The sequence below is a fragment of the Camelus bactrianus genome, chromosome X (genome assembly GCF_048773025.1).
Source record: "Camelus bactrianus isolate YW-2024 breed Bactrian camel chromosome X, ASM4877302v1, whole genome shotgun sequence".
NCBI lineage: Eukaryota > Metazoa > Chordata > Mammalia > Artiodactyla > Camelidae > Camelus > Camelus bactrianus.
In genome coordinates, this window is record NC_133575.1 from 73,666,239 (window position 1) to 73,692,620 (window position 26,382).

The window sequence follows — 26,382 nt, forward strand, 5'->3', positions numbered from 1 at the left end:
ACATCTCATTCATATGCCATTTTAAAAAATAAGATTTCTTATCTTGTCTTTTCTCACAGTGAAGGCTTTTCCACTTTCTTCTTTCTTTCCTTGTAAGTCAGTCACAATTATTATTTTTTATTATTATTATTATTATTATTATTATTATTATTATTATTATTATTATTATTATTATTTTTGCAGTGGATTCTCTAGGAGAGAGATGTAATGCTAAATTTGAATTTTTTTTTAATTTTTAGTCATTCTAAATTAAATAGGTTTTAAATACCATTTTTCCAAGCAGGGGATTTGTTAGACTTTCCTTTCACGGAAACTAGTATGTTTTCCTGGTTTATGAAGGGGTCATTATAGTCTCTGAGGATAAGAGTTTGCTTAGAAGCATCTATTTAAAAGTAGCTTGGCTGGGGAGAAGGAGAGCTTTGCTGTCAATAAGGAAAATAATGAAGTAAATAGCTAACAGAAGAACAAAGTGATGCTCTAAACAACTCAGGGATGCATAAATAAGAAACCGAATTTAATGGATTATAAATAAATTAAGAAGTGTAAAACTTTATAGGTTACTTTTAGTTGAATAGTGCTTTATTTAAGTCACTGAATGATTGTATGGATGAATATGAGAGCGCATATAGCTGTCAAAGGGCTGGAAATATAATCATGTTTAGTTACAAATTAATGAATATTCAATTAACTCAGATATTCAACTCCCTTCAATAAATAAATAAATATAAAACGAAGGCTACTTATGTTGGTTGAATACACAGAAAGATTGTAAGTTCTGATGTTGCTTTTTATATTCTTGACTTTACTTAGTGGTATCTCACTGCTTTTTCTCTGAGGACTTAAAGATTTAACAGTTTCAGGAGGCATTTAAACCTTTTAATTTTACTGTGAGGGAAGTGATTCCTAAAAGGATCAGCTACGGAGCCAAAACATCTCCTTCAACACCTTATATCCCCCTAAAATACATCATTATCCTAGCATTCAACCTAGTCTAGAACACTCTAAGTTGAAGTAGCAATGACCATCCTTTCATTTGCAAGCCCTTGGAGACCATTGTCATGGTATGGGAAAGCCCCTTAAAATAGATATACTCATGGGACTGGAAAAGTGAAAATTTCCTCATTGGGAAAAGTGTATATGGCACTTCATTGGAACACTGTTGGCTGGTTTCTATATAGGCTGAACTAGTTTATCCATCTGTAGCTTTTAGGATTCTAGACATTTCTCTGAAATCCATCTTCTCCAGAAAACCCATCTTGAGTTTTCAGGCATATTTAGGTGCCTGGAGTTTTGCTTTAGTCCTTCAAATGATACTCAAGATCAAATACCTAAATGGTATAATGAAAGTACTTTTATAAAGCTAGAGGTCTCACATAGAAACCCAGCTTATTTATTAATCACGCAGAATAGCTAGATTAATAGAACTGAAGTTTTAATCCTTTTAACTCTTAGAAGTCTGATTTTTTGGTTATTTATTTATTAGATATGACTTCTTGAATTATATTTGTCTATACAAATATAATTATATTATGGCAAATTTAAGTAAAAAGTAATTAAAAAATTTTCCCCATTTGTTTTGTTTGATGTTTTGTAAATAGTGATCTCATTTTAACTATGTTTGGTCTTCTATAATGTAGACTATTGAAGGTTTGAGACAAAAAATTGACTCCTGTCTGAGATAATGTTCTACATACCTCACAAGTTAGTGGCTGGCTTTATTTGGGTATTGATTAATGTAAGAATAGCATTTTACCAAGTAACCTCCTGCTTTTACCAGACAACTGTGGAATTTGGTGAAGCAATTATTTTTGAGTTCTTTTTTCCCCTCATTTTAAGGCATAGTGTATTAATTAGATATGGCTGTAAGTAAACATAAACTGTTGTCTTACGTAGCCTCAAGAATTATTCCAGAGTACTTTCATGCTTTGCTACACAGTTTATTGACAGTTCTTTCATCTGCTGTGTCTGTTAAGCTTTCTTTAACTTGTGATTGTGCCAATGAGTTAGTGATAGTTGATTCACCGATATTTGCAGTGCATTGCCACAATGAATTATTGATAATTCTTTTTACTGACAGCAGTTTTTGTATTTTGTGTTAGTGTGATGTTGAAAGATTTTTTTCATTGTTTTTCCCCACAAAAAAAACCTGACTGCATAAATCTGTGCTTTCACACAAATAACTGGATTTGCTGTCCTAGTTTCAGGTATCAGTAGTTTCTCTAAAGGATAGCTGCTTATTTTGATTATTGTTTAGGCAAAGTTTGTAGTTACTTTAAATATTGTTTTCTCAAATGATTTTCACAGAGAGTGGACAAACGGTTTGACCTGTACAGTTCACATTCCATTTGTAGATTCAAAAAGGAATCATCTTTGGGTGCCTTACATGTATCTTTGGGTGTATTTTTTACCTCTACTTTATGCTCATCTGGTTTTCTGTTTACCTATTTCCGTTGCATAAAATGAAAAGAACTATATAATTTATCCCCCAAATAAGGAAAATTATGAAAGTGAAAGGGGTCTCACTTAAGTCACCATCAGAAGGTGTATATATACATATTAATAAATATAAATTTAATATGGATTAAATATATTTATAAATACATACAAATATAAATGTTCATATATGCATCATATATATTCTGATGGTAATTTAGGTGCCCAGATCCTATTCTAGTCAAGCTAATTATTTTACTAAAGATAAATTTAAATTCTTCCCCTCACCCCAGAAATTTTCTATGTGAATTAACTCATGGAACCAGATATGATAGAGAATTCTATTTTAAAAGTCAGTTGAGCATGATCATCATCACTGATCTTTTATATGACATTATTCATAAAAAGTGATGTAATTCAATAAATTGGTAAACACATTTCAAGTGTGTTTACTTTGAAACTTGCCTTTCTTAGAGATAGCTTGAGTATTTTAGCCTACTTCCTAATAAAAATAATTAAATTACATTCAAATACCTAGTTAATACAGTTAATAGCAATTGCTACAAATGTAAATAATTCTGGTGATAATAAAAATTAAGTTAAATGCAAAGTGTGGTAAAGAGTTCAGTTAGTTTAATAATCCAATAGTTTAATAGTATACATTTGATTTTAGAGTAATGCAGTTTTAAAATGCAAGTTGTTTATTATTAGATTCTTTGATTTTGTATTTATTAAGTATATTTATTCCACTGCTTGGCAGTTTGCCAAATCACAAACGATTTTGATCAGAGAAAAATGTCTTTTTCAGAAGTTAAAACCAGTATTTACTAAATGTCTACCAGTCTACTGTCATTGATAGGATTTTACTACATTTCAAAAATATATATCCCAGTGTTGTCAGATTTTTGAGAAATTGTGATTACATTAAATTAGTTTGATAATCAAAACATAACTTCAAAGTTTATCACCTGAGTACCACCTTAATATTCAGACTTCTTGTGCATGATATTATGTTCATGAAACTAGAGTATAATTCTGTATAAACCATTCATTCTAAACTGTAGTCAGTACTTTGTTATTCCATAGTTAATATTCAAATTTGAGTAAATCATCTTTTCCTGTTGCAACGATTTTTCTTCAAATACTTAAGAAATACTACCAAGAAAATTTCTATTTCAGCAAATGTATATCAAGACTCTCAGACTGTACACCTGAAACTAATGCAATATTGTAAATCAACTATACTTCAGTTAAAAAAGTAGACTCTCAGAAAGCATTTTTGTTTCAGAAAGCATTCTTTAATTCCAGAATTATTCATGGAATTGGGATACATTTAATCTTTATTAGGTGTTTTTTCCTGTTATTAGTAAACTCCCTTCTTTAGTTCAGATCACTGTTGTAGCATCCTTGTTCTTGGTTTTCATTACATATAGAGTATTTTACAAGGAGCAGCATCTTCTAAGAAGGTAGGTCAAAGCAAATTGGTGTATTTATTTACAATAGTAGGGATTTTTAGAGGGAATTTCAAATTGGACTTTGTAGGTATCACACACCTCAATGCATTGGGCATCATTGATGAAGAGATTCCTCTTGTAACAATTTATTTTGATGTAGCTACATTCACTTTGAAACCTTTTTGGTAGTTATATATGTTTCCTTAAGCCATTTTTCTTGTAACTATTGGCTTACTGAGGCTGTGATAACATACAGAGGCTGTGGATACCTACAATTTTAACTTCTGCTTTGATTTCCAGAGGGGAAATATAATATTATACTGGCTTTGACATATAAGACATTTACATTAATTTTTAGTCAAGATAAATTATTTTCTTATTTTTACTACACTCTTCAATTATCATACTTTAATCATAGTAACTTATTAATACTACAGAATGTATTTGTGAACATTATAGTTTGGTACTCGATTTTAAGAACATTTTAGTCAAAAACAATCTTATCAAGACATGTGACTTTCCAAATAGAACATACAATATTTTCCTGTTACATTTAAGCCTGTACCTCTCTTTGTCCCGTTCATCCCACCCTTTTAAACTGAGACTTGTAGATGCACAAGGACTGAAAAGACCTTTGCTTATTTATGACCTTACTTGGTAAACTTTAATTAATGTAGGTCTTTAAAAAGGAGATTAAAACCCCCAAAATGTCCCAGTTCAAAAGAGTGTTAAACTAAAAATTCCTTTCTACTAACTTTATCCTTTGAAGCATTTATTTTCTAATCCTTAACTGTCAAGAATTGTCATATCTTTTGACATTTATGACAGCTCTTTCAGTAGAATAAGGAAAAGGCATTGTTTCAACAGGTAAAGGATGAACTAGAGCAGCTTTCTGGTAGACTGAAGCTAGTGATAATTCTGCTGTCATGCTCTTGTTTTTTCCTGCACTGTCCCCTGGATTATCCATTATGACTCAATATGATGCAAATTAAGAGATGTCATGAGACATAGAAAATTTCTTATATTTTGTTGTTAACTTATGTCTACTGACTGTATATTAGTAAATCACTAAGAGAATGACATTATAGTATTGTGAAAATATCTATAAAAACCTGGTTATTTAAACCACTGTGGTTTTTCCTATGATATTGTCACATGTCAAGTATACTCACCATTTTTATTTAAAAAAATAATAACTAACACTAGATTTAAGATAACATAAGTGGAAAATAGTTGGATTTTTTTCATATCAGATCAATAGAATAATGCCTTCTATGTATAAATAATGTTTCCCATGTGTTAAGTTTTTCTTTGTCATCTATAGCTTTAACTCTGATTGAATAAGAACATGTCTTGGAAACTGACTCAACACTTGACTTTGAAATTTTAGTTGACAACCAAAGATCAACTGAGGAAATCAGGACCTTCCCAGTTCTATAGTCAGATGGTCTGATCATTAGACACTAGTTGGATTCACTTAAATTGAAATATTGTATTTTAAACGTGTATTGATTTTACTACCTGTAATTTCAAGTTGTTGTGTAAATCCTGGAACTTCCATTGGTGACAAATAGAAATTAGTTTCCTGCTATTATGGCCTAGCATAAAAATGAGCAAAGTTAAAAGCTTCTCCTCCTAGAAACATTTAAACTACTTATATTTTCATAAAATTAGATATTACTTATTAGTGATTTCAAGATTATTAAAAGTTTAATTAACCACAAGATAAGATAGTCTGTACAAAAATACGTTTATAGTCAGCTTACTGGCATAGAAAAGTGATGTTTATACAAATGAATTTAATGTACATGTGTGATTAGTTTCTTTCCATTTACATTTCTGACTCTCTTTTGATGAATTTATTTGCCGGACACTACAAGTATAATTGTAGTTATACTGATTTCAGAGTAAAGCTTTTTATTAAGATATAATGTAATCCTTTCCTTTTAAGATTGTCATTCTCAATCCTGTTGGCCCAGGGTTTCTCAACCTTGGCACTATTGACATTGGAGCTGGACAGTTCTTTATGCTGGGATGAGGTAGGACAGGACTGGGGCTGTCCTGGGCATTGTAGGAAGTTTGTCACTATACCTGGCCTCTGACCACTACGTCCCAGTAGCAACCCCCTGCCTAGATGTGACAACCAAAAATATTTTCTTAGTTTGCTAAATAGTCCCTGTGTGGGGGAGGGGCAGGGTTGCCTAAGCAGATAACTACTCCTTTAGCCCACCCTTCCTAGTGTGGTACGAGCAGGCTTTGTCCTTTTTAGTAACTCCAAATGTTACGTAGTTAGATAAGTGAGGGCACCAGGCAGATTGGTAGAGGAGAGGGAGGACGGTCTGGAGGATGCCATTCCGCCCACTTCCAGCATAAAGGGACTTCACTCCTAAATGAGTGCCAGCAAGAAACCACTTAGAACCTGACAGCCTCAACTGTGTGGTAGCAGAAAGGACTTAACCAGACAGGACCCAGTGTTCATCGTATAATTAACATTGCGGTTTAGGCTACCCCTTTGGGTTTTTCTATGTACACCAGGGGTAAGGACATGCGCAAAGGGACAAGAGCCATCAATTAATCAAAAGAGCACATCTAAGCGAGGGTATAAGAGAAAGAGGAGACAAAGAACACCACGATTCCTCCTTGAATCAGCCTCCCACTCTTGGAGGCTTACTCTTCTTTTCCTAAATAAATCTTTTAAAATATTTTTCCTACACAACCCTTTCTGTCTCCCATCTGTAAATCTTATCTTTCCGGTAAGACAAGAATCGGGCTCTTTTTTTCTGTTTCCTTTTTGGGTAACACAAGGACAAGTCAGGGTGTTTTGAACACTTCTCCAAACCTTCAAATGATGAGCATTTCCAGAGGAGAAAATAACTTCACAAGTGTTTAAACAATAAATGCAATTTGAACAGTTTCTTAAACCTTAGGGATTGTAAGTAGAAAAACATTAGCACACCCTAATCCTTTGATAGAGATTTTATGAAGTAATCGTGCTTTTTATAGTTTGCAAAATGTCATAATTAATTTTTAGTGTTTCTTCTCTGTGGAACTGAAGGGGAACACCATGCTAAATGATAAAGCAGAGTAGCTTGAGTGGTGGTTTTCTTCTAATTTCAAGTGGGAGAAACATTAGTTATGCAAAGGTATTTCAATATTTATTCTGTTTCATTATATATCAAGAAAAAACATTTATTATTAACACTAACAAAATCTTAACTTATGCAATGAATCCACTTTATAAGTTGAATATTTATGTTAAATATCTGTGTCCTTTGCCAAATTAATTTCTGATCTTGGAATAAAAATTAGGAGGATAATATTAATATGTATGAGTATTTTTGTTTGTAAAATGTTATAAATTGTTGGAGCTCAGCTAGTAAAGAAAGGTTTATTCTTTTCATTAGTAAAATCATTATTTTTCTAATTGGATTTCATGGTGGTATAAGAATAATTAGTAATGTTAAAATACTAAACTTTGCAAAAACTGTTTGTTATTCTTAAGTTTAAGAAAGGATAAAATTAACATCTTCTAGTATTAGACAAATTAAGAACTAATTGAAGATACAGTATATGGATGGAACACAGTTTGCATTGTTGTTTGATAACACTAATATGGCTGCCTTGTTAAAAGAAGCATTTATTAAGCCAATGTTTTTATTAATGAGTTTATGTATGGTCAATTGTTCTTACATCTTAAATTTTATAATTTTTTTCTTTCAGTATTGTTGGGCCTGAAGATATATTTTGACCCTATGCCTATAATAATTTTATCTAAAATGCTGTTCATCGTTGAAAATGTCTATGCTTTAATGTGCGAAATTGAGACCAGTTTGATTCAGCTTGTCATTGACTGGGTCTGTAAAGAACTGACTAACTTAGTAAGACCGGAAGTTTCAGTTGTTTGATTGATTGACATAGTTACTAGATGTCACGGCATACAAATACTGGTTCAAACTTTCAAGGCATCGCTTTAATTAATTATGGAGAACTTTTATAAACATTACTATTCTCTGGGTAAGGGTTAGATATTATAGTCTATTGATGCTCTGATTAAGAGTGTGATTCAATGCCCTTGAGGAAAAAAAATTACTAGTAGTCTGAAAATATCATTGTCTCTCCTAATTCAAACTGATCCCAGGAGCAATCTAAATCACTCCTGGCATCAGTGCCAGCCATAATGTTTGCTGATATTAAATACTTGTAGTAAGTTTGAGTAGATTAAGACTGTTAAATGCATAAACACAGTAATGCTTATAGAACACTAATGACTTTTTTCCTGTTGAAGAGCTGCTTTAAGATGACATGATTTTTCTTTTATTAGAAGGTAGTGGCAAAAATATTTTTGTCATATACTATGCTGATAAATAACTTAGATAGCAATAGTTTATGTATTTTAGCTTTCAAAGTGAATAGATATTAAAATTTATCTTGACTTTGTTGGTTCCTTTTGTTTATGTAAAAAATACCTACCTTGGCCTGTGGAACTGGTAGTGCCAGTGATATAGAAGAGTATCCTTCAGAGGATGAAAATTACTACAATAATCATAACCATGATGAATATGATGAGGATAATGGCAATGATGATGATGATACTGTTGATGGTGAAAATAATGAATTTTCTAGTGATGATCACTTATTTGATGATAAAAAATGGTACTCATGCATTACTTGACATCAGAGAGGTTTGGGCTTCATGTCTCCATCTTGCTCAAAGTATGGACAATAATAAAGAATCAGAAATATTTCAGAGGACATAGTACTTCTTTCTAAAATAGAATCAGAAAAACACTTAGGGAAATGGGAATGAGTTCCTCTTCCCCTTCAGTTACACAGGAAAGCATGGGTCAGAGGTAAGGTCTTTTTAATGCCTCAAGATGTATCCCATGGAGTCAGTACCAACTGGGTAGACCTTGGATTATGAAAATAACTTAGACTATATAATAGCCTCACCTGGAGCTTTCTCTGTTTCAGTGGACAACATACTCCTCTCTGGGCATGGCCTAATATTGTCTGCCCTGCTTTGTTTTGTCTCTTTAATATCTCTTATCCCAGATGCATATTAGAACTATCCCGTGCCACCACTTCTTGCCCACTCCTACCTCCAATAAAAAAGAGTATGCATTTGAGTTAAAGTCTAGTCTGTAGAAAGCCATGTCTGGGATTTCCAATCCTTCACCTTCATTAGGGAAAAAAAATATTCTTTTGGTCTGTTTGAAATGTGCAGGGGAAAAAAAGACCCATGTTTGCTGCCTCTCCTGTGCCATCCTCCAACAAACCCTACCCCATCTCCATGAATATCTGACTCTGTTGTGCTACAACCTACCTCTCAAAAACCAGATCACTGAGATATCCAGTACATTCATTAACAAATGAAATATATTTGTTACATACATATATATGTATATATCATCCACAGGATTTGGCTGTTCACCTACGGTACCATTAGCATTAATAATTTCCAATTATTCAATATGGCTTTGATTAGAATGAGCCATCTCTGATTAATCATTGCCCATTTGAAACTCCATTTGCCCCCAAAAGCAAAGGATTTGCACTATTCTTGCAATGATTACCCATTTCTTAGAGAATGTAATCCATGGACAAATTTGTCATTGACTAATTTGCCACCATCTTTATTGGGATATCCAGTTAATCAATAGTTGGACCCCCTGACACAGAAGAAATGGCCTTCCCATATAATATAGAAACTGAAATCTTCTTTTGGAAAAAAGGAGATTTCTGGGCTTTGAGGAATAACTTCAACGGAAATTGGTTGAGAACTTTTCACAATTCAGAGGATAGAACCAATCAGGGTTATAACTGCTCAAGAAGCTCTGAGACTTAAAAGATAAAATGTCTTCATAATACCTTAGATTTTGTAACAGTATCTCCTCTCAACCCCTGGACTTACCTTATCTACTGACTGTCTTTACCTGAAGTTTTCTCTGACACACTGGTCTAGAAGCATCTTGAATTTTATGTTCCTGATATTAATAAGCAATCAAGTTTGCAAGAGTGTCTATTAATGAAAGATCATATTTTCAGTTTTTTGATGACTAATTGTTTTATATGGTTTGACCTGATCATGAATTTTAATTAAAATTAACCAGTAGATGGTTACCTTACTTTTTTTTAAACAATAGCTTCAGGTGAAGTATGCAGCCACATAAAATGCACTTGGATTTTCTTCTATATATACTTTCTTAAAAGAAAAATTTGAGAAAGTCTTCTGGAAAATATAAAATACTTTATATCAATTATTTAGAAAGAGTGATGATAAATTCCATTTTGAGAATTTGACCCATCTTTATGTATAGAAATAATGGCTCTTAGTATTTTAGATGGTATTTCTTTGCTTTCTTTTTTCAATAAATATTACTCCTTAGAGTAGTAGAGTAGATTTGAAGGGAGCAGGGAAGAAACCTTTTTGCCTATGGCTCAATGGGGATCAAGAAACACAGTTTTTTGTTTTGTTTTTGCTCTTTTTGGATAATGATTACCTGATGATTCTCTCATGCCCAAGGGCTCTCCATAGTACAAGAGTTCTTGCCAGCATCAGTAAGGCCTCCCTTTTGAGAGATAACCTTAGTTAAAATTATTGAACTCAAAGTCAAGAGACTTGACTTTCAAACACAGCTCTGCAATAAACTAGCTGTGTGATCACAAGCATGTCACCTAGCCTCACTGAGTCTCACTGTGCTTTTTGTAAAAGGAAAGAAGGAAGGCTAGGTGATGTCTGATGTCCCTTCTAGCGTGAGTGGCACATTCAGTGAGTCAATGCACTGTATTCACGCTTTCTTATGAAAACTGGCTCATCTAACTTGAGCACAGGGGAAGCAGCTGCTAAAAAGAGCTGATTAACAACAATTAGGAGTGACATTTCATTTGTTTTGCATGTCTTTTCAATTAAAAGCAGTTAGTGATTAAAATCACATGCTTGAAAATATATTCCTTAAAAGAAAATATTTTCAAATAAAATGTAAAACACTAAAATCTCTGGGATCACGTCCAATTTGTATTTTAAACATTTGCCTAGTATTAAAGAGATTTTTATTTTTTTATTTTTTTATTTTTTATGTTACAAGGCATGCTTAGTCTTTGCAAGTGTTAGAAACTGCAGAAAGCAGAAAGAGAGACAGCAGAAAATGGAACAAGTAAGAAAGAGAATGCTGAATTATACATACTGGTAAAAATGGTTGGTTTCCTCCTAGGATGTTACTATAATGAATCAGATTATGTCTTTAGTTTCATTTATATATCTCCTATCTAGTCATTGGTTTTAGATTTTCCCCTTTTTTCTGAAAGTCAAAATCTGGCTCTTCCAAACTAAGTGAAGAATAGACTGAAAAAATGGAAACCTGATGAATGGATTTGTTTCAACATCCATCTGTTCTCATGGATAGAACCACCCTGACATCTTCAATTAAATAACCTTTGTTCCAGGTCATAACATGAGTTTAAGTGAACATCTTAAGATGTTTCAAGCTGAATCCTTATCCCAAAGAATATAATCAAGTAGTTTGATTATTCTCCCAGTTAGAGGACACAGAATAGTGACAATGACACATGGCCACAAAAAATAGATAATATTTATCATATAGCATCAAAAATATGGAAGCAAAGGAGGAGTATCCTTTAAGACAGAACTTACTATCAAGACGCCATCATTTCCAATGACCTTCCTGAGTACCTACTCTTTTGACAGAGAGGTAAAACAAATACACCATTCCTAGTGTTAAAATCTGATTATTTCATCAGGAAAAAAAAAAAGTCAGTGGAAGGAAGGACTTTTTTGGGGAACTAACATTAAAAAAAGGAGACTCATATGCTACAAATATCATTGTTCTTCTACTAAATAGTCTTTGCTAAATACCAAAGAGGAAAAATAAACATGGGATATCTTAAACCTTGTGCATGGCTTTGCCAAAATTAACACCACTGCTATTAGTATTTTAATGTAAGTTCATTTCTTCCAAAGAGAGTTGGTACTTTCTTAAATACATGACTCTCCTTCTCATAATATAACTTTAAAGTAAGTAGGGACTTGATGACTTCAAGGTTATTGTCAAATATGTGACTAACAGATCAGGTCATTATGCATATAATCCATTTTTTTTATTGTATTTCCCTTGACATTGCTACAAATGAATGTTGAAAGCAGTGTTCTGGAAATAGTGCATAGAATCTAAATGACATCACCATTTTGAATATTTCAGAAACAGTTACTATTTTCTCCAATAATTGTAGGCAGCCTATAAGCAAACCAATAAACTTTTCAAAGGAATTAAATTAATTTATTGGAGTACCCATTATATTTGTATTGAGAACATTAAATTTATTTCCCTACTATTTTCTAAGACAGCCATATCTCTGTAATTTTATCCATTTGAAACTATGTCCTTGCATTTCTCTGGCCCAAAGATGTATCAGTAAGAAAAAAATGAAAAAAAAATTTCAAAAATCTGACTGGTTCTTGGTAATTCAAGCAGTGGTAAAGCTCAGAAATAAGTTTTTAGTCTTTCCCTCAGCATTCCTCGATCTACAGAGTAAACAGCTTTTATTTAATCAGTTTTAGAATCCAATCTCTTTGGAACTATTTTTAGTACTTACTGGCACTGTATGCATTTTCTGGGCAACTGTACTAGATTTATAGCTCTGGGAGTGCTGTGTTATTTATTACCTTCCAATAGGCAATGAAGTGGTGTCTTGCACATGCATATGTCAAAAGTGTTAAAGTTTAGTACAATGGTTCAGTTAATTCTTTCCCAGAACAATAGGCAAAAAATAGCTTTTAATTTGGCAAGGAATATTCCGTATTCATTTTTTTTCAAAAGAAAAATACTTCTCTTGGGAATTTCATAGCCAATACCAACTTTCTCTTCCTTGATTTTACAAATCCCTAAAAAGAATTCACGTCTCAGATGAGCTTAATAACATCTTGCTTATTTTGTGATTATTGCCCTGGATTTGCAAATTCAAAGATTATTTTTGAATTTAGGATGAAATATCACAAATGAGATTAAGTGTTTTGAATTACATGAGGTTATTAGAAAGTCCATAATTTTTTCTTAACCTGAACTGGAATAGGCAGTTTTGTGTATTTGAGATCAAACTAGTTTAAGATATTAGAACCAAAAATCAACATATAATGTGTTGCATCCATTTCATATAATATGTTGTTTTCTTCTCTGGGTTTTTTTTTTTTTTTGTCTATTTGTACATATGTGTGTTGACAGATGTAGCGTTTTGTGTTGTATAAGTAGTACACTTACCACACTAAGTACTTGTCATTATTTCTTTTGAAAATAAAGGTTTACAACTAGGTTATAAATTTTTACCAGAGATTGACATGGTAGTTTATTATATCCCCAACAGAAAACAGTAGTTGTTTTAAAAAATAATTCTGAAATTGTTTTCTGGACAATTTACTTGAAGTAAAAGAAAAAAAAAAAAACTAAGTCAACCATTACAGTGTATGCCTATGCCCACACAGACTGAGAATTAAAAGAAAAGAACAACAAAACTCTGCCCATTCTCTTTTTGTCTTTTAAAATAGAAATTAGCCTTTTAATTCATGCATTCATTCATCTAACAAATGCTTATTTCGTGAGTTCGTATATGCTGGGTGCTATGTCCTTAGAGATTGTACATGTAAATGAAGCTTGGTGCCATTTTATCCTACACTCACATTCATTAATGTAATCCAAGCTCAAGTAAATTACCAAGAGATACACACATATGAGTGATGGCTAGGGCTCTCACCAGAGGATGACCATTTGGGAGAAACAGTCAAGGATTTTCTCTGGTTGTTTGTCCTTGTAAACAAGGGGAAGTTTTAAGAAGACGTAGAATTCAGGATACTACACATCAGTTATCCCCAACTTCTAACTTTTTTTTTTGTATATAGGACATATCTATGCTAAAGTTAGTGAGGTGCTGAGTTAGGGAGCCATACATCTTTATTTCCCCTTTTCACCTTTCCCATTGTTCTCATGTCATGGTCTAACCTATGGCAAATGGCTTCAGGTTTTTTATTGCTCATGTGGCTTTGAGTGTCAGTTGCGGTAACTGACACGGGGTAGAACTAATGTTGGATCCATGTGTTAGTCATTCTTTATTCCTGAAGGAGAAAAGCTAGAGGAACAGCCTTGGAATAGTCATCAATAATGATAGTAAGGTCATGTTGGTACCACACTTTGGCACCAAACTTAGATATCTGGCCAAAACTTTGTTCAAAAGTATTTATGACTTAGGTGTGGGCAGCTCTTCTTCAAATTTCTTGGGCAATAAGCAATTTAAATATGTAATGCAGCAAGTCATTTGTAGAGATCTAAATAATTGAGTGGGTGGTAGGCACACAATCACCTGACTGAACATAGATTTTTATTAAAGAAAAATATGACATCTTAGAACAGTACTCCAATAGAACTTTATGTAATAATGAGCAAGTTCTATACCTGCGCTCTTCAATGTGGTGGCCACTACCCACATGTAGCTATGAGAACTTATATGTGGCTAGTGAGACTGAGGTACCAATTTTTAGATTTTATCTAATTTTAATTAATTAAAATATAAATGAAATACTCGTGACTAATCACTATCAGATTGGACAGAGCAGTCATAGAAGGCAGAAGAACAATATGGACATTATCCTTTCTTGGTGTGTATATCGCATTATCACTTGAAAATTTGAAAAATCTTTTAACATTACTGTCACTTCACATAAAATAATTAAAAGACAGTAAACATACTGTTCTTGGACTTTTCAATCAGTGTAAATTTGCTTTCATTTGCTTGGGAAAGCAAAGGTCAATTCAAAATTCTAGCAAACACATAGGACTACATTTTAAATATACAAACGCAAAATACATAGACATAAAACTGTAAAATTAAAGCCAGCATATTATTTTCCTCAGATGTATTATAGTCATAAATTTGATAATTGACTCTGAAACTCAAAAACTTAAGATATTTACTTGTTCTTTTTATACTATACTATGTATGTTAGTTCCCACATGTATAACTTCTGGTAATATTTTATAATCCATCTTTATAGTGCTTATTAAAATGTAATTATTCTCAATTAACATAAATCTATTAGTATCAACAACAGTAGATACTTAGATTGTTATTGACTTTCTCTCATCTTAGCTAAAGTTTAATTTCCATTACATTAGTAAAATATGTTTACTCACCAACATATTCCCAGTGCTTAGAAGAATGCTGTAACCGTATTAGCCACTGAATATTGGCGTGCCAAGAATTAACAAAATTGTATTAAGTGCCATAGATTTTTGTGAAGTGCAATTTAAAAACTATGTTTTCTATCCATAAATGAGGCTTTCTAGATCTGAACCTTCCTCAAAGCCTTTTGAAAAATCATTACAAGATAAAATTAGCATTAATCACTAAGTTTACTTAGATCAAATTATAATAGTAAGTACTGTATTTATGTATTTAATATTATTGTTGTAAAATGCTGTTTTTTCTTAAAATACAGAGTTGAAGAATAGATTTCATTTTGCTAATTTTCACACTTGAAAATAGATATGACATGAAAAATATTTCCCTTGGCAAAGAAAAGGCAGATTTTTTATTGGTTTATTGAATAAAATATTAATAGAATGCTCATTTTAGTTTTGCGAATTAAAAACAAGATTGATGCACATTGGTTACTTCATATGAAAATGTTTAAAAATTACATTGACACAAACTGACGATTTTAATTAGTATTTCTGAAATGCCACTGGAAATTTCATAATAAACATTTAACTCCCCCATCAAGATATATTATGCATCTGGATTTGAATAAAAGTATAAGTGAATCTAACCACAAAAGAATCCAAAAATTTGCAGAAATATCTTCAAGCAATTTATGAGGAAAGGTAGCTGTACTTGAGTATCATACAAGATTACACGTAAACTGTAACACTTTGGTAAATTTAAAAAGATACTATGACCATATAATGTCACCAGATATTTTAGTGGTTCCTGAAGTCCTGATACCATTTATTAGCTTCTAAGTTGTAGGATCTTGTTTTAGACACTGATATGACAAATCTATGGAAAAACCCCTTAGATGTTACTCTGTCCTTTCATGACAGAGCACATAGATGAGAGCTCAATATCTGATCCTCACCACATGTCAGCAACTTCTGTTATTTGCAGATATGCACAACTATATATAAAATAAATGAACAACAAATTTCTTCTGTATAACACAGGGAACTATATTCAATATCTTGTAGTAACCTATAATGAGAAAGAATATGAAAAGGAATATATGTATGTGTATCTATGACTGAAACATGCTGTACACCAGAAATTGACGCATTATAACTGACTATACTTCAATTAAAAAAAGAGAAATATATATATATATATATATATATATATATATATATATATATATATATATATATATGTTGAAGAATTAAAAATTTTAGTGTGTGGTTATCTGTGTGTGTGCATGTGTGTATGTATATGTAAGGGTTCATAATCACCGACGTACTAGAATCTTAAGATATCCTGATCTTTTCTTCAGAGCCTCCAGTAATTTTTTATGTCATTCGTTTCTGTCAAAGTGCTACAACTGACACTGACTAGGAGTGTCCCTGAGAGCCAGTCAACAATATCCCTCAATCAGTTAGCAAGATCACTGTTTATCTGTGTAGGGCTCATTTTATTGCAGTTCAGAAAAGGGACTTTTGCAAGTTTTTATTTTCATTTGATAAATGGGACCTTATCAAAATTAAGGTATTTGTTTTAAAGACTTAAGAGTATGAGACCCTCAGCCATAAAAAAAGAATAAAATAATGCCACTTGCAGCAACATTGATAGACCTGGAGATTGTCATTCTAAGTGAAGTAAGCCAGAAAGAGAAAGAACAATACCATGCGATATTGCTTATATGTGAAATCTAAAAAAAAGACACAAATGAACTTATCTACAAAACAGAAACAGACTCAGAGACATAGAGAACAAACTTATGGTTACCAAGGGTAAAGGGGGTGGGAAGCGATAAATTGGGAATTTGAAATTTGCATCTCTTGGGAAGTGATGGATCTGTTGCTATCTTGATTGTGGTGGTGGTATCATTGGTGTATATATCCATCAAAAGTCATCAAATTGTACATCTGAAATATGTATAGTTTACTGTACAGGAGCCATGCCACAATAAAGGTGTTGAATTTTTTAAAAAAGAGTATGAGACCCTCTATGTGCTGACAAACAGCGGCACTTAAGAGCACCCAAGCACATTAAGTATTTTATAATTTTACATTAATTGAACCACTTCCTTGAGGGTTTTGAGGGAAGCCAGAACCAGAGGAGACTGATTTTAAACATTCTCATAGCCTGACTTTATGGTCATGAAGAAAATACCGGTACTATTCCAAGCTATATTTTCTAATTTGATATTTTGGCATGTGAGTTTCAGTCCATTGTGCCTGCTCATGAAAAAATTAAAAGTTAAATAACATTGTGCTGTTAATCTCCAAGAAAATTTGATTATTAACAGCTGTTTCTATAGGGGAAAAAGGAAATTCTGTGTATTTCACACAAGGTATTATTCTTCTCAGAGCGCATATTTTCTCTCTCTGCCAAAGGTTTTAGCTGTATTTATTAGATGTGATATATGTGCTTTTGTCTTGGATAATATTTTATACTTGATTGTTACTACTGGTGGTGAGAAGGTGACCTAGATGACTGAAATCTACAGAAAAATATTTTAATTCATTTGGAGTAACAGTGGTGAATTCAGTAATAGCTTTGTTCACCATGTGAAACTTACTGACAGTTCTTTTTAAAATTCTATGTGCTTCTTCCTTTGAAATCTTTAATAGTTCACATAAATGAGTTACATTTATCACCATAAAGCACTATGACCTGAGAAGCCCTCCAAACATCTTCTAGCACAGCTCGAATTTCACAAATGTCTAGAGTTGTTCAACAACTTGTTTGTGGTCACAATATTAGTTATATTAGTTATTGACAAAGTTAAGACTTATTTCTGAGATGACCCTATGTCATGTGGCTTCAAGAAGTTGAAAACTGGTCTGATTAAATACTAACATGAGGTAAAATGTTTCATTTTGTGTTTTGCAGGGTCAAAGTATTTTTGGGCTCGATGTCATTGAAACACCAGAAGGAGAGAAGATGCCACAACTGATAGTTCAAAAGGAGTTAGATAGGGAAGAGAAAGACACATATGTAATGAAAGTAAAGGTGGAAGATGGTGGCTTCCCTCAAAGATCCAGTACGGCTATTCTGCAAGTAAGTGTTGCTGATACAAATGACAACCGGCCGGTCTTCAAGGAAAACGAGATCGAAGTCAGTATACCAGAAAATGCTCCCGTAGGTACCTCAGTGACACAGCTCCATGCCACAGATGCCGACATAGGTGAAAATGCCAAGATTCACTTCTATTTCAGCAATCTAGTCTCCAACATCGCCAAGAGGCTATTTCACCTCAACTCCACTACCGGACTTATCACAATCAAAGAACCACTGGATAGGGAGGAATCACCCAACCACAGGTTACTGGTTTTGGCAAGTGATGGTGGATTGATGCCAGCAAGAGCAATGGTGCTAGTAAATGTGACCGATATCAATGATAATGTCCCATCAATTGACATAAGATACATCATCAATCCAATCAATGGCACTGTGGTTCTTTCAGAAAATGCTCCACTCAATACCAAAATTGCTCTCATAACTGTGACAGATAAAGATGCTGACCATAATGGTAGGGTGTCATGCTTCACAGATCATGAAGTCCCTTTCAGATTGAGGCCAGTGTTCAGTAATCAGTTCCTCCTAGAGACTGCTGCGTATCTTGACTACGAGTCCACAAGAGAATACGCCATTAAATTACTGGCCGCGGATGCTGGCAAACCTTCTTTGAATCAATCATCCATGCTCCTTATCAAAGTGAAAGATGAAAACGACAATGCTCCAGTTTTCACTCAGCCTTTCATAAGTCTTTCTGTTCCTGAGAATAACTCTCCTGGCACCCAGTTGACAAAAATAAGTGCAACGGATGCAGATAGTGGGCGTAATGCTGAGGTAAATTACCTGCTAGGCATTGATGCTCCACCTGAATTCAACCTGGATCGTCGTACAGGCATTCTGACTGCAGTGAAGAAACTGGATAGAGAAAAACAGGAAAAATATTCATTCACAGTTCTGGCCAAAGATAACGGGATGCCACCTCTAATAACCAATGCCACCGTCTTAGTGACGGTTCTTGATCAGAATGACAACAGTCCAATTTTCACTCACAATGAGTACAACTTCTATGTCCCAGAAAACCTTCCAAGACATGGCACAGTAGGACTAATCACTGTAACTGATCCTGATTATGGAGAAAATTCGGCAGTCACTCTCTCTATTTTAGATGCAAATGATGACTTCACCATCGACCCACAGACTGGTGTCATCCGACCGAATATTTCATTCGATAGAGAAAAACAAGAATCTTACACTTTCTATGTAAAGGCTGAGGACGGTGGTAGGGTATCACGTTCTTCCACTGCCAAGGTCACCATAAATGTGGTTGATGTCAATGACAACAAACCAGTTTTTGTTGTCCCTTCTTCCAACTACTCCTTTGAGTTGGTTCTACCATCCACTAATCCAGGCACAGTGGTCTTCACGGTAGTTGCTGTTGACAACGACACTGGTATGAACGCAGAGCTCCGTTACAGCATTGTAGGAGGAAACACAAAAGGTCTGTTTATGATTGACCAAACAACAGGCAACATTACACTGAAGGAGAAATGTGTTGTTGCAGACTTTGGTTTACACAGACTGGTAGTCAAAGCTAAGGACTTAGGACAACCTGATTCTCTCTTCAATGTCATAAATGTCAATCTATTTGTGAATGAGTCAGTGACCAATGCTACACTGATTTATGAATTGGTGCGCAGAAACATTGAAACACCAGTGACCCAAAATATTGAGCCAGCTGATGCATCCTCACCATCCAGTGACTATGTCAAGATCGTGGTTGCCATTGTTGCTGGCACCATAACTGTCGTCCTTGTGATTTTCATCACTGCTGTAGTAAGATGCCGCCAATCACCACACCTTAAGGCTGCTCAGAAAAACAAGCAGAATTCAGAATGGGTTACTCCAAACCCAGAAAACAGGCAGATGATAATGATGAAGAAAAAGAAGAAGAAGAAGAAGAAGCCTGCCCCTAAGAACTTGCTGCTTAACTTTGTCACTATTGAAGAATCCAAGGCAGATGATGCTGACAATGATGGAAACAGCGTCACACTAGACCTTCCCATTGAGCTGGAAGAGCAAACCATGGGCAAGTACAACTGGGGCACTACACCTACTACTTTCAAGCCTGACAGCCCTGATCTGGCCCGGCACTACAAATCTGCCTCCCCACAGCCTGCCTTCCAGATCCAGCCAGAAACGCCCCTGAATTCGAAGCACCACATCATCCAGGAACTGCCTCTTGATAACACCTTCGTGGCCTGTGATTCCATCTCCAAGTGTTCCTCCAGCAGCTCTGATCCCTACAGCGTTTCTGAGTGCAGCTATCCAGTGACAACTTTCAAGACCCCTGTGTCTGTCCACACCAGACCGGTAGGTAATCCAAGTTTCTAACTAACTTTTCTAACTTTATTTTCTTCTATTTTTTAAAATTATTTTCAGTTGAAGTAGGTCTTACCGAATCTACTGACCCAGCAAGGGAGAAAAACAATCATATTCTGCAGAAGTATCCAAAGAGATGTATGGATTCGTTTTAAATTTGGTGAAAAATCAGAGCAAAATGACTCCCGACTGTAAGAAAATTGGGTGCAGAATGATGGTTACAAAAGGGGCAGTGTTATCTGTAGATGGCAGTATGATACTTCTTGCTAGAGAATATACTGGAAAAACTCCAAAATAAAGGGTCATGGCACTGTCCTCAATACTATTGTGTGCATAAGGATCAGAACAGTCGGGACTAGATACATCACAGTAAAGCCTTTTGGAATCTGATAAGCAGGTTTTAGTACTTAATGGTGTTGAGAATCCCAGTTCCACTTGGGAAAATCTGTGTCTGCCCAAGACAATCAGATAGCATCAAGATATCCTCCCTACCCACCATGCTCCCAAGCCCCAACAATGAAAAGAAGAGTGCCATTTTCAGGTGAAGAACTCACCATTATTCTGGTCCGCAAAATCTGTCTTGATACAATGCAGCAAGAATGGGATTAGGAAAATGAAGTCACGCTACTCACTCTCATCTTCAAGCCAGAGAATGAAAGAGATAGGAGATCTCTAGTTTAGATATCCATTTAGGCATTTGCATGTTCATGCAAGGTATTGAGAGCCCTTCAGGAGACAATCTTAAAAGATAATGGCTCTTGGAGAAGGGAAGTATAGCTCTGTGGTAGGGTATGTGCCTAGCATGCGTGAGGTCCTGGGTTCAATCCCCAGTACCTCAATCTAAAATAAGCAAATAAATAAATAAACCTATTTACCTACCCCCAAAAAATTTTTTAAAAAAATGATAATGACTCTTGGAAATGAGATGTTTGCTTTCCCTACTGGGCCTGAAGGGAAATATGAGCACATTAAGACCCAAGAAATCTGTATACAAATTTTTTTTAAATTGTAGTGAAAACATTAAAATAAAAAAATAAAAATAAAAAATTACATACATTTAAAAATGTATGTATACATAAATTTAAAAATTTACGATAACAAGAGTTTATACAGTCCTTTTTATCTGTATTCCATGGAGAAATGAAGAATATGTATCTAGAAATTCATAACTAAATTAAATGATTTAAGTATGATTATTTCCTTAATAAAGTCAACTGATGGAATTTATCTACATTTTTTTCTCTTGAAGTCATGCCACATGTTGACTTTATTACTCTTAAGAAGGTCTTCATCTCAGTCTCAGTGAATAAAGGCTTTTGAAAACCTATTCAGGCTAAATAAAATGGCAGTAATGTGAAAGTCAGAAAAGGTTTCCTCTCACCAAAGTTCGAGATATTTAAGAAGTCTATCAGGATTCGAAATAACAATGAACATAATTTACCATAATTGAGGAAATGGTTTTAAGAAACGAGGTCACGCAAGGATTTGCATAAATTATATAATAACATTAATCTTTCTCTTTTAATCACACAGTGAAGGTAAGATACTAAATCAGTTGTGGGTTCACTCTTGTTACAATTGGTTCATAATTATGCTATTGCAAATGGTGGAATAGAACCCGACTGTCTTTTGGAGAGTTTATGTTATTGTCTGAATGAGTTTACAGGGCATTGGTTATTTCTGTAGTTCGAATGAGCCCCATTTTTTCCGACCTAGGTGGATCTTCGATGACTGGCAAACATAATAGATGCCTAACATCTCATCATGGTGTGTTTTTGGTTTTATTTAACCATTAAAAGGACCACACTCATTTTCTAATTCTTATTGCTACTATTCTGTTTTTTGGAAACATTTCTCAACAGAAAAGTAGCCTTTATGAATCGCACTGCAGGTGTGTTGTGTATACTAATAGCACTTTCCCCGAGATGAATTGGTGACTCACTTAAAAATATAGACAAAGGGTGAGATTTTTGAATTAGTTTTGCAGATCATCATTTTTAATAATTGAAGTTAGTTAAAAGAACAAATGCCGATTTCAAATGTTTTTGAAGGCATTGAGATGTTTTACATACAGTAAGCAAGGCATAGTTGAAGGAGAAAATTGAAGTGTTTACCAAATATCTCTCACTTTTTAATATTTTATAATCCCTAAAAGTCAATAAAATTAATAACTTTTTCATTAGGGCAGTTTATGTTATTTTATTTAGCTAAGAAATCTTTTTCCAAGCACAGGATGAGTAACTTCACAAGACAGGCAAAATAAGAAGAGTAAATGCTGATAATTTCTCAGTCATTGTTGGGTTTTTTATTAGCTGAAAGGACTATCTTAGAATCATTGAGTTCTCAGATGACTTATTCTGTTTTTTCACATCTTGAAAAATAGGTAAATTGTACATTTTATGTCATTGGTTCACAGATGTTTCAGATTAATTCACATGAATTGATGAACTTAGGCAGACTAATGTGATACTAAAAATAATTCAAATCCATATATTTTGTGCTACATTTACAATGTTCTTCACCCTTTTTATGTATGCTTCAACTTCTGATTAATGCCAGGAGAGGCATCTTATATTCACTGATGTTGCAGAATGCTAACAAGATAAGTGAGCACTGAAAAAGAACTCCTGTATTTATACAAATTCAAATACAGTAGGTGTCTTCTAACTTTTAAAGGAACATCAGACAAAATGGCGGAAAGCTTCAGCCAATAAAATAAAAATTCTTTGTTCCTTAAGGAGATTCTGATGGTGGAATAAAATATTACTGTTAACAGAAGGCAGAATTATAGTCAACTGATTTTAAACAAAGTGAGAAATATATTTTCTAAAGGAGGGTTTAGGGTGATATTTACATTGAGTCCATTACTCACTGAATGGAAATATGAAAGTGAAGAAATGAAATGGTTCAGGTAGGCTGTAAGATATAAGGGAACTTATCCAAAATTTCATGTTTTAAAAGGGAATCAAATATTTTCTATAGATGTCTTTCTGACTCGCATTTTGAAAAAATACGGAACGTTCACTAGATAGAAATGTATCTATTGCATAAAACCATTTATACCTGGGGAATCTGATGCTCCTCTTTGATACAAATTTTTATAAGTATTCTGGAAGGCATTTTTGTATATATTGTAGCAGAAATTAAAAACATGAAATTTAAAAGATTATCTTACAGTCTACTTTCTATTAATGTCTCTCAGGGCAAGGAGATAGCATTTGGTTGGTGTGACTTTAGAAAAACAATAAGTATAATCTTTTTAGAATCAATTTTGATAATGGTCATATAAAAGAGATACAGTGCCAAAATGAAGTCTTGCTTAACGCAGCTCTCCCCTTGAAATAATTGTGAAGACTACGCACTTGAAAAATAGATGAATAAAAGTGAACTTATTATTTTAAAAGGGCCTTCTATGTACAAGTAACTGTCTTAACCACGTATTTGACATACTTCATTTCAAAAAATTCTTTTTCCTAACAAATTCCTATGATTGGAGCTGAAATAGTCTTGCAGTTTCAGAAATGAGGTAAAAAGAATGGTTGAAGGTTTGGAGAGTTATAATTCATGTATGTAGCCAATGCTGTAAGTATTATACCTGGATTCAAAATGGTAAGCAGAGTCAGAGATAGCTTGGAATAGGATTGGTATTCACTGCTGCTAAATTCCATAACTTTGATTTTGTTCATCTGTATTTTAGTGATGTGAATTTTAGCCATGTAGCATGCTTGGCAACTAAGACTCCTAGAACACAACCGTCTGATTTTGATAACATGTTATTTTTCTTGTCCTAGACTGATTCCAGGACATCAACTATTGAAATCTACAGTGAGATATAACTTTCTAGGAACAACATAATTCCATTCCCCTTCCAAAAATTCCAATGATTTGCGATTTCAAAATTTGGCCAAGATTATTAATCTTGTAATCTGGATTTCCCACTATAAAGGCAAGCAAAACAAACAAAAAAAAAAAACCTTAAAAATCAAGCCCCACTGAACCTCATGCTTACTTTAGCTGTAATCTTGCAACCAAAATTTAAAAGTTGTGGAAGAAACATTGCAGTGTATTAAGAGTTTTATTATGCTGTTTCTCCATTTGCTTGCTCTAAATGTTAACAAGTGTGATGTGATGTAATGTGTCTTGTTGTACAAACTGATGGTTAATATATCAGTCATGAAACATGGAATTACTTGCCCTGTCTGATTGCTGAAGAATTTATACATCATCTCCGGGAGTTTGGAAGTGAAGCTGAGCTATCCAAGCTACCCTCTGAAAGGTATCCAGGGCAAGAGATTTTCTTTAATACCAAAAACAAACAAGAGAAAAACCACTTTAGTTCATTTTGAGGAAAATATTCACTAATACAGCATTATGGAGAAAATAATTATAATTATTCATCAGTGCTTAAAAGCTAGATATAAAATAATTTTAATGTGTTTTTATGTTGATTGTAATCATGTTGTTCCACTCCTTTAATCATTAAAAAATTATTTTTGTTGTAATCATGTTTCCTTTTTCTATAAATACTAAAAAAGTTTTTTTTCTATTTTTGTCTATCAAAAGAAGAATGTGAAGTTCTTTATACTCCCTGATATTTTGGGGGGAAAAGTACTGATTTTTCTGGTATAATGAAACATAATTCCAGTCATATGGGAGTAGAGACAGGATTTAAATAGGATAGTTTGAAAGATTTTATCTCAATTTTGAAACTACCTTGGAAAATATAAGATACTAAAGTCATGGCTAAATAGAGCCATGTAATTTATTTCTCTGGCATTAAATTGCTGAATATATTTCATTGCTTTGAGTAATTTGCCCTTTAAATTAACTCATTCTTCACAATATGTTGACTAATTAATTTCCTTCACAAATGACTAAATGCCTCAAATTGGGTGTACATTAAATTTATTGAGGAAGGAATGATATGTCTTAATTTTACACTGTACTCTTTAAGCTGCTTGTGACTTAACTAACAGTACTAACAGCATTTTTTTAAAAACATGCTTCCCTGGGACACAAAGGGAGTATAAAGGACCCTTACAATCATGACATAACGTATGTTTCTTGGATTCTTATTCAAATACTTCATTGTGTATCATTTTACCTTGCAAAATGTGAATAGGGTTTGGTCTATTATGTATTTAGATTAAATTAGTGTGTTGTTTGAAGTGTTCTTTGATGTAAAGGTATTTAGAAGAGGTTTATGCTTTATTTAGCCCTTCAAATTTATTTAATTTTTGGATATTTAATATGCAGGTAATATTTTTAAAAGGTTTCTGTTAAAATTTAGCATTCCCATTTACTCAATATAGAATCTCTGATACCTCCAATAATGTCAAGTTCCCTGAACATACTTCCTATCTGGCTTTTAAGACATTATATAGTTAATTATAATGACTGTGAATATAGCTGTCATGTAAGTTACAATATTGTATTACATACTTATAAACAACTATTGTAGAAAAATACTTAAAATTAAAATTTACCTTTATGAAAGTTATTCATATAGAATAACTTCATAATTTCTCCCCCATTGTTTCCTAATATTTCAGTTTAATTAAAATCATTTTAAGCAATGTCAAAACTGAGCCAACTTATTATACCCCTAGAGTCAGTGCCCTGCAGGTAGCAAAACGTACTAAGAGTAGCAGTTTCCAAGATCCATAGTCTCAGTTTAATTTGTGAGTAAAATGATGATGTCCAAGAAAAATGAATCAATACTTCACATGTACCGTAATAAACTGTGGTGGCTTCATGATCATTTGTACATGTGATTATTATAGAAGTGCATTTTAAATGCTTGTGTCATGACCACCCTAGTCTCTCCTTTCCTGCACATTGTGTGAGCTACAGAATATGTCATTTTTCTTCTGCATCAGTGACC

The 26,382-nt window shown here is 33.4% G+C and overlaps 1 protein-coding gene across 4 annotated transcripts in view; it reads left to right on the forward strand.

The window, feature by feature from the left end:
* PCDH11X (protocadherin 11 X-linked) overlaps positions 1 to 26,382 on the forward strand; it is a 594,276-nt gene that overhangs the window by 53,509 nt on the left and 514,385 nt on the right. For all 4 annotated transcript variants that reach the window (XM_010952652.3, XM_045515025.2, XM_010952653.3 and 1 more), the window contains exon 3: positions 17,994 to 20,489. In XM_010952652.3, the coding sequence (XP_010950954.1) occupies positions 17,994 to 20,489 (2,496 nt within the window). The remainder of the gene's footprint in view (positions 1 to 17,993; positions 20,490 to 26,382) is intronic.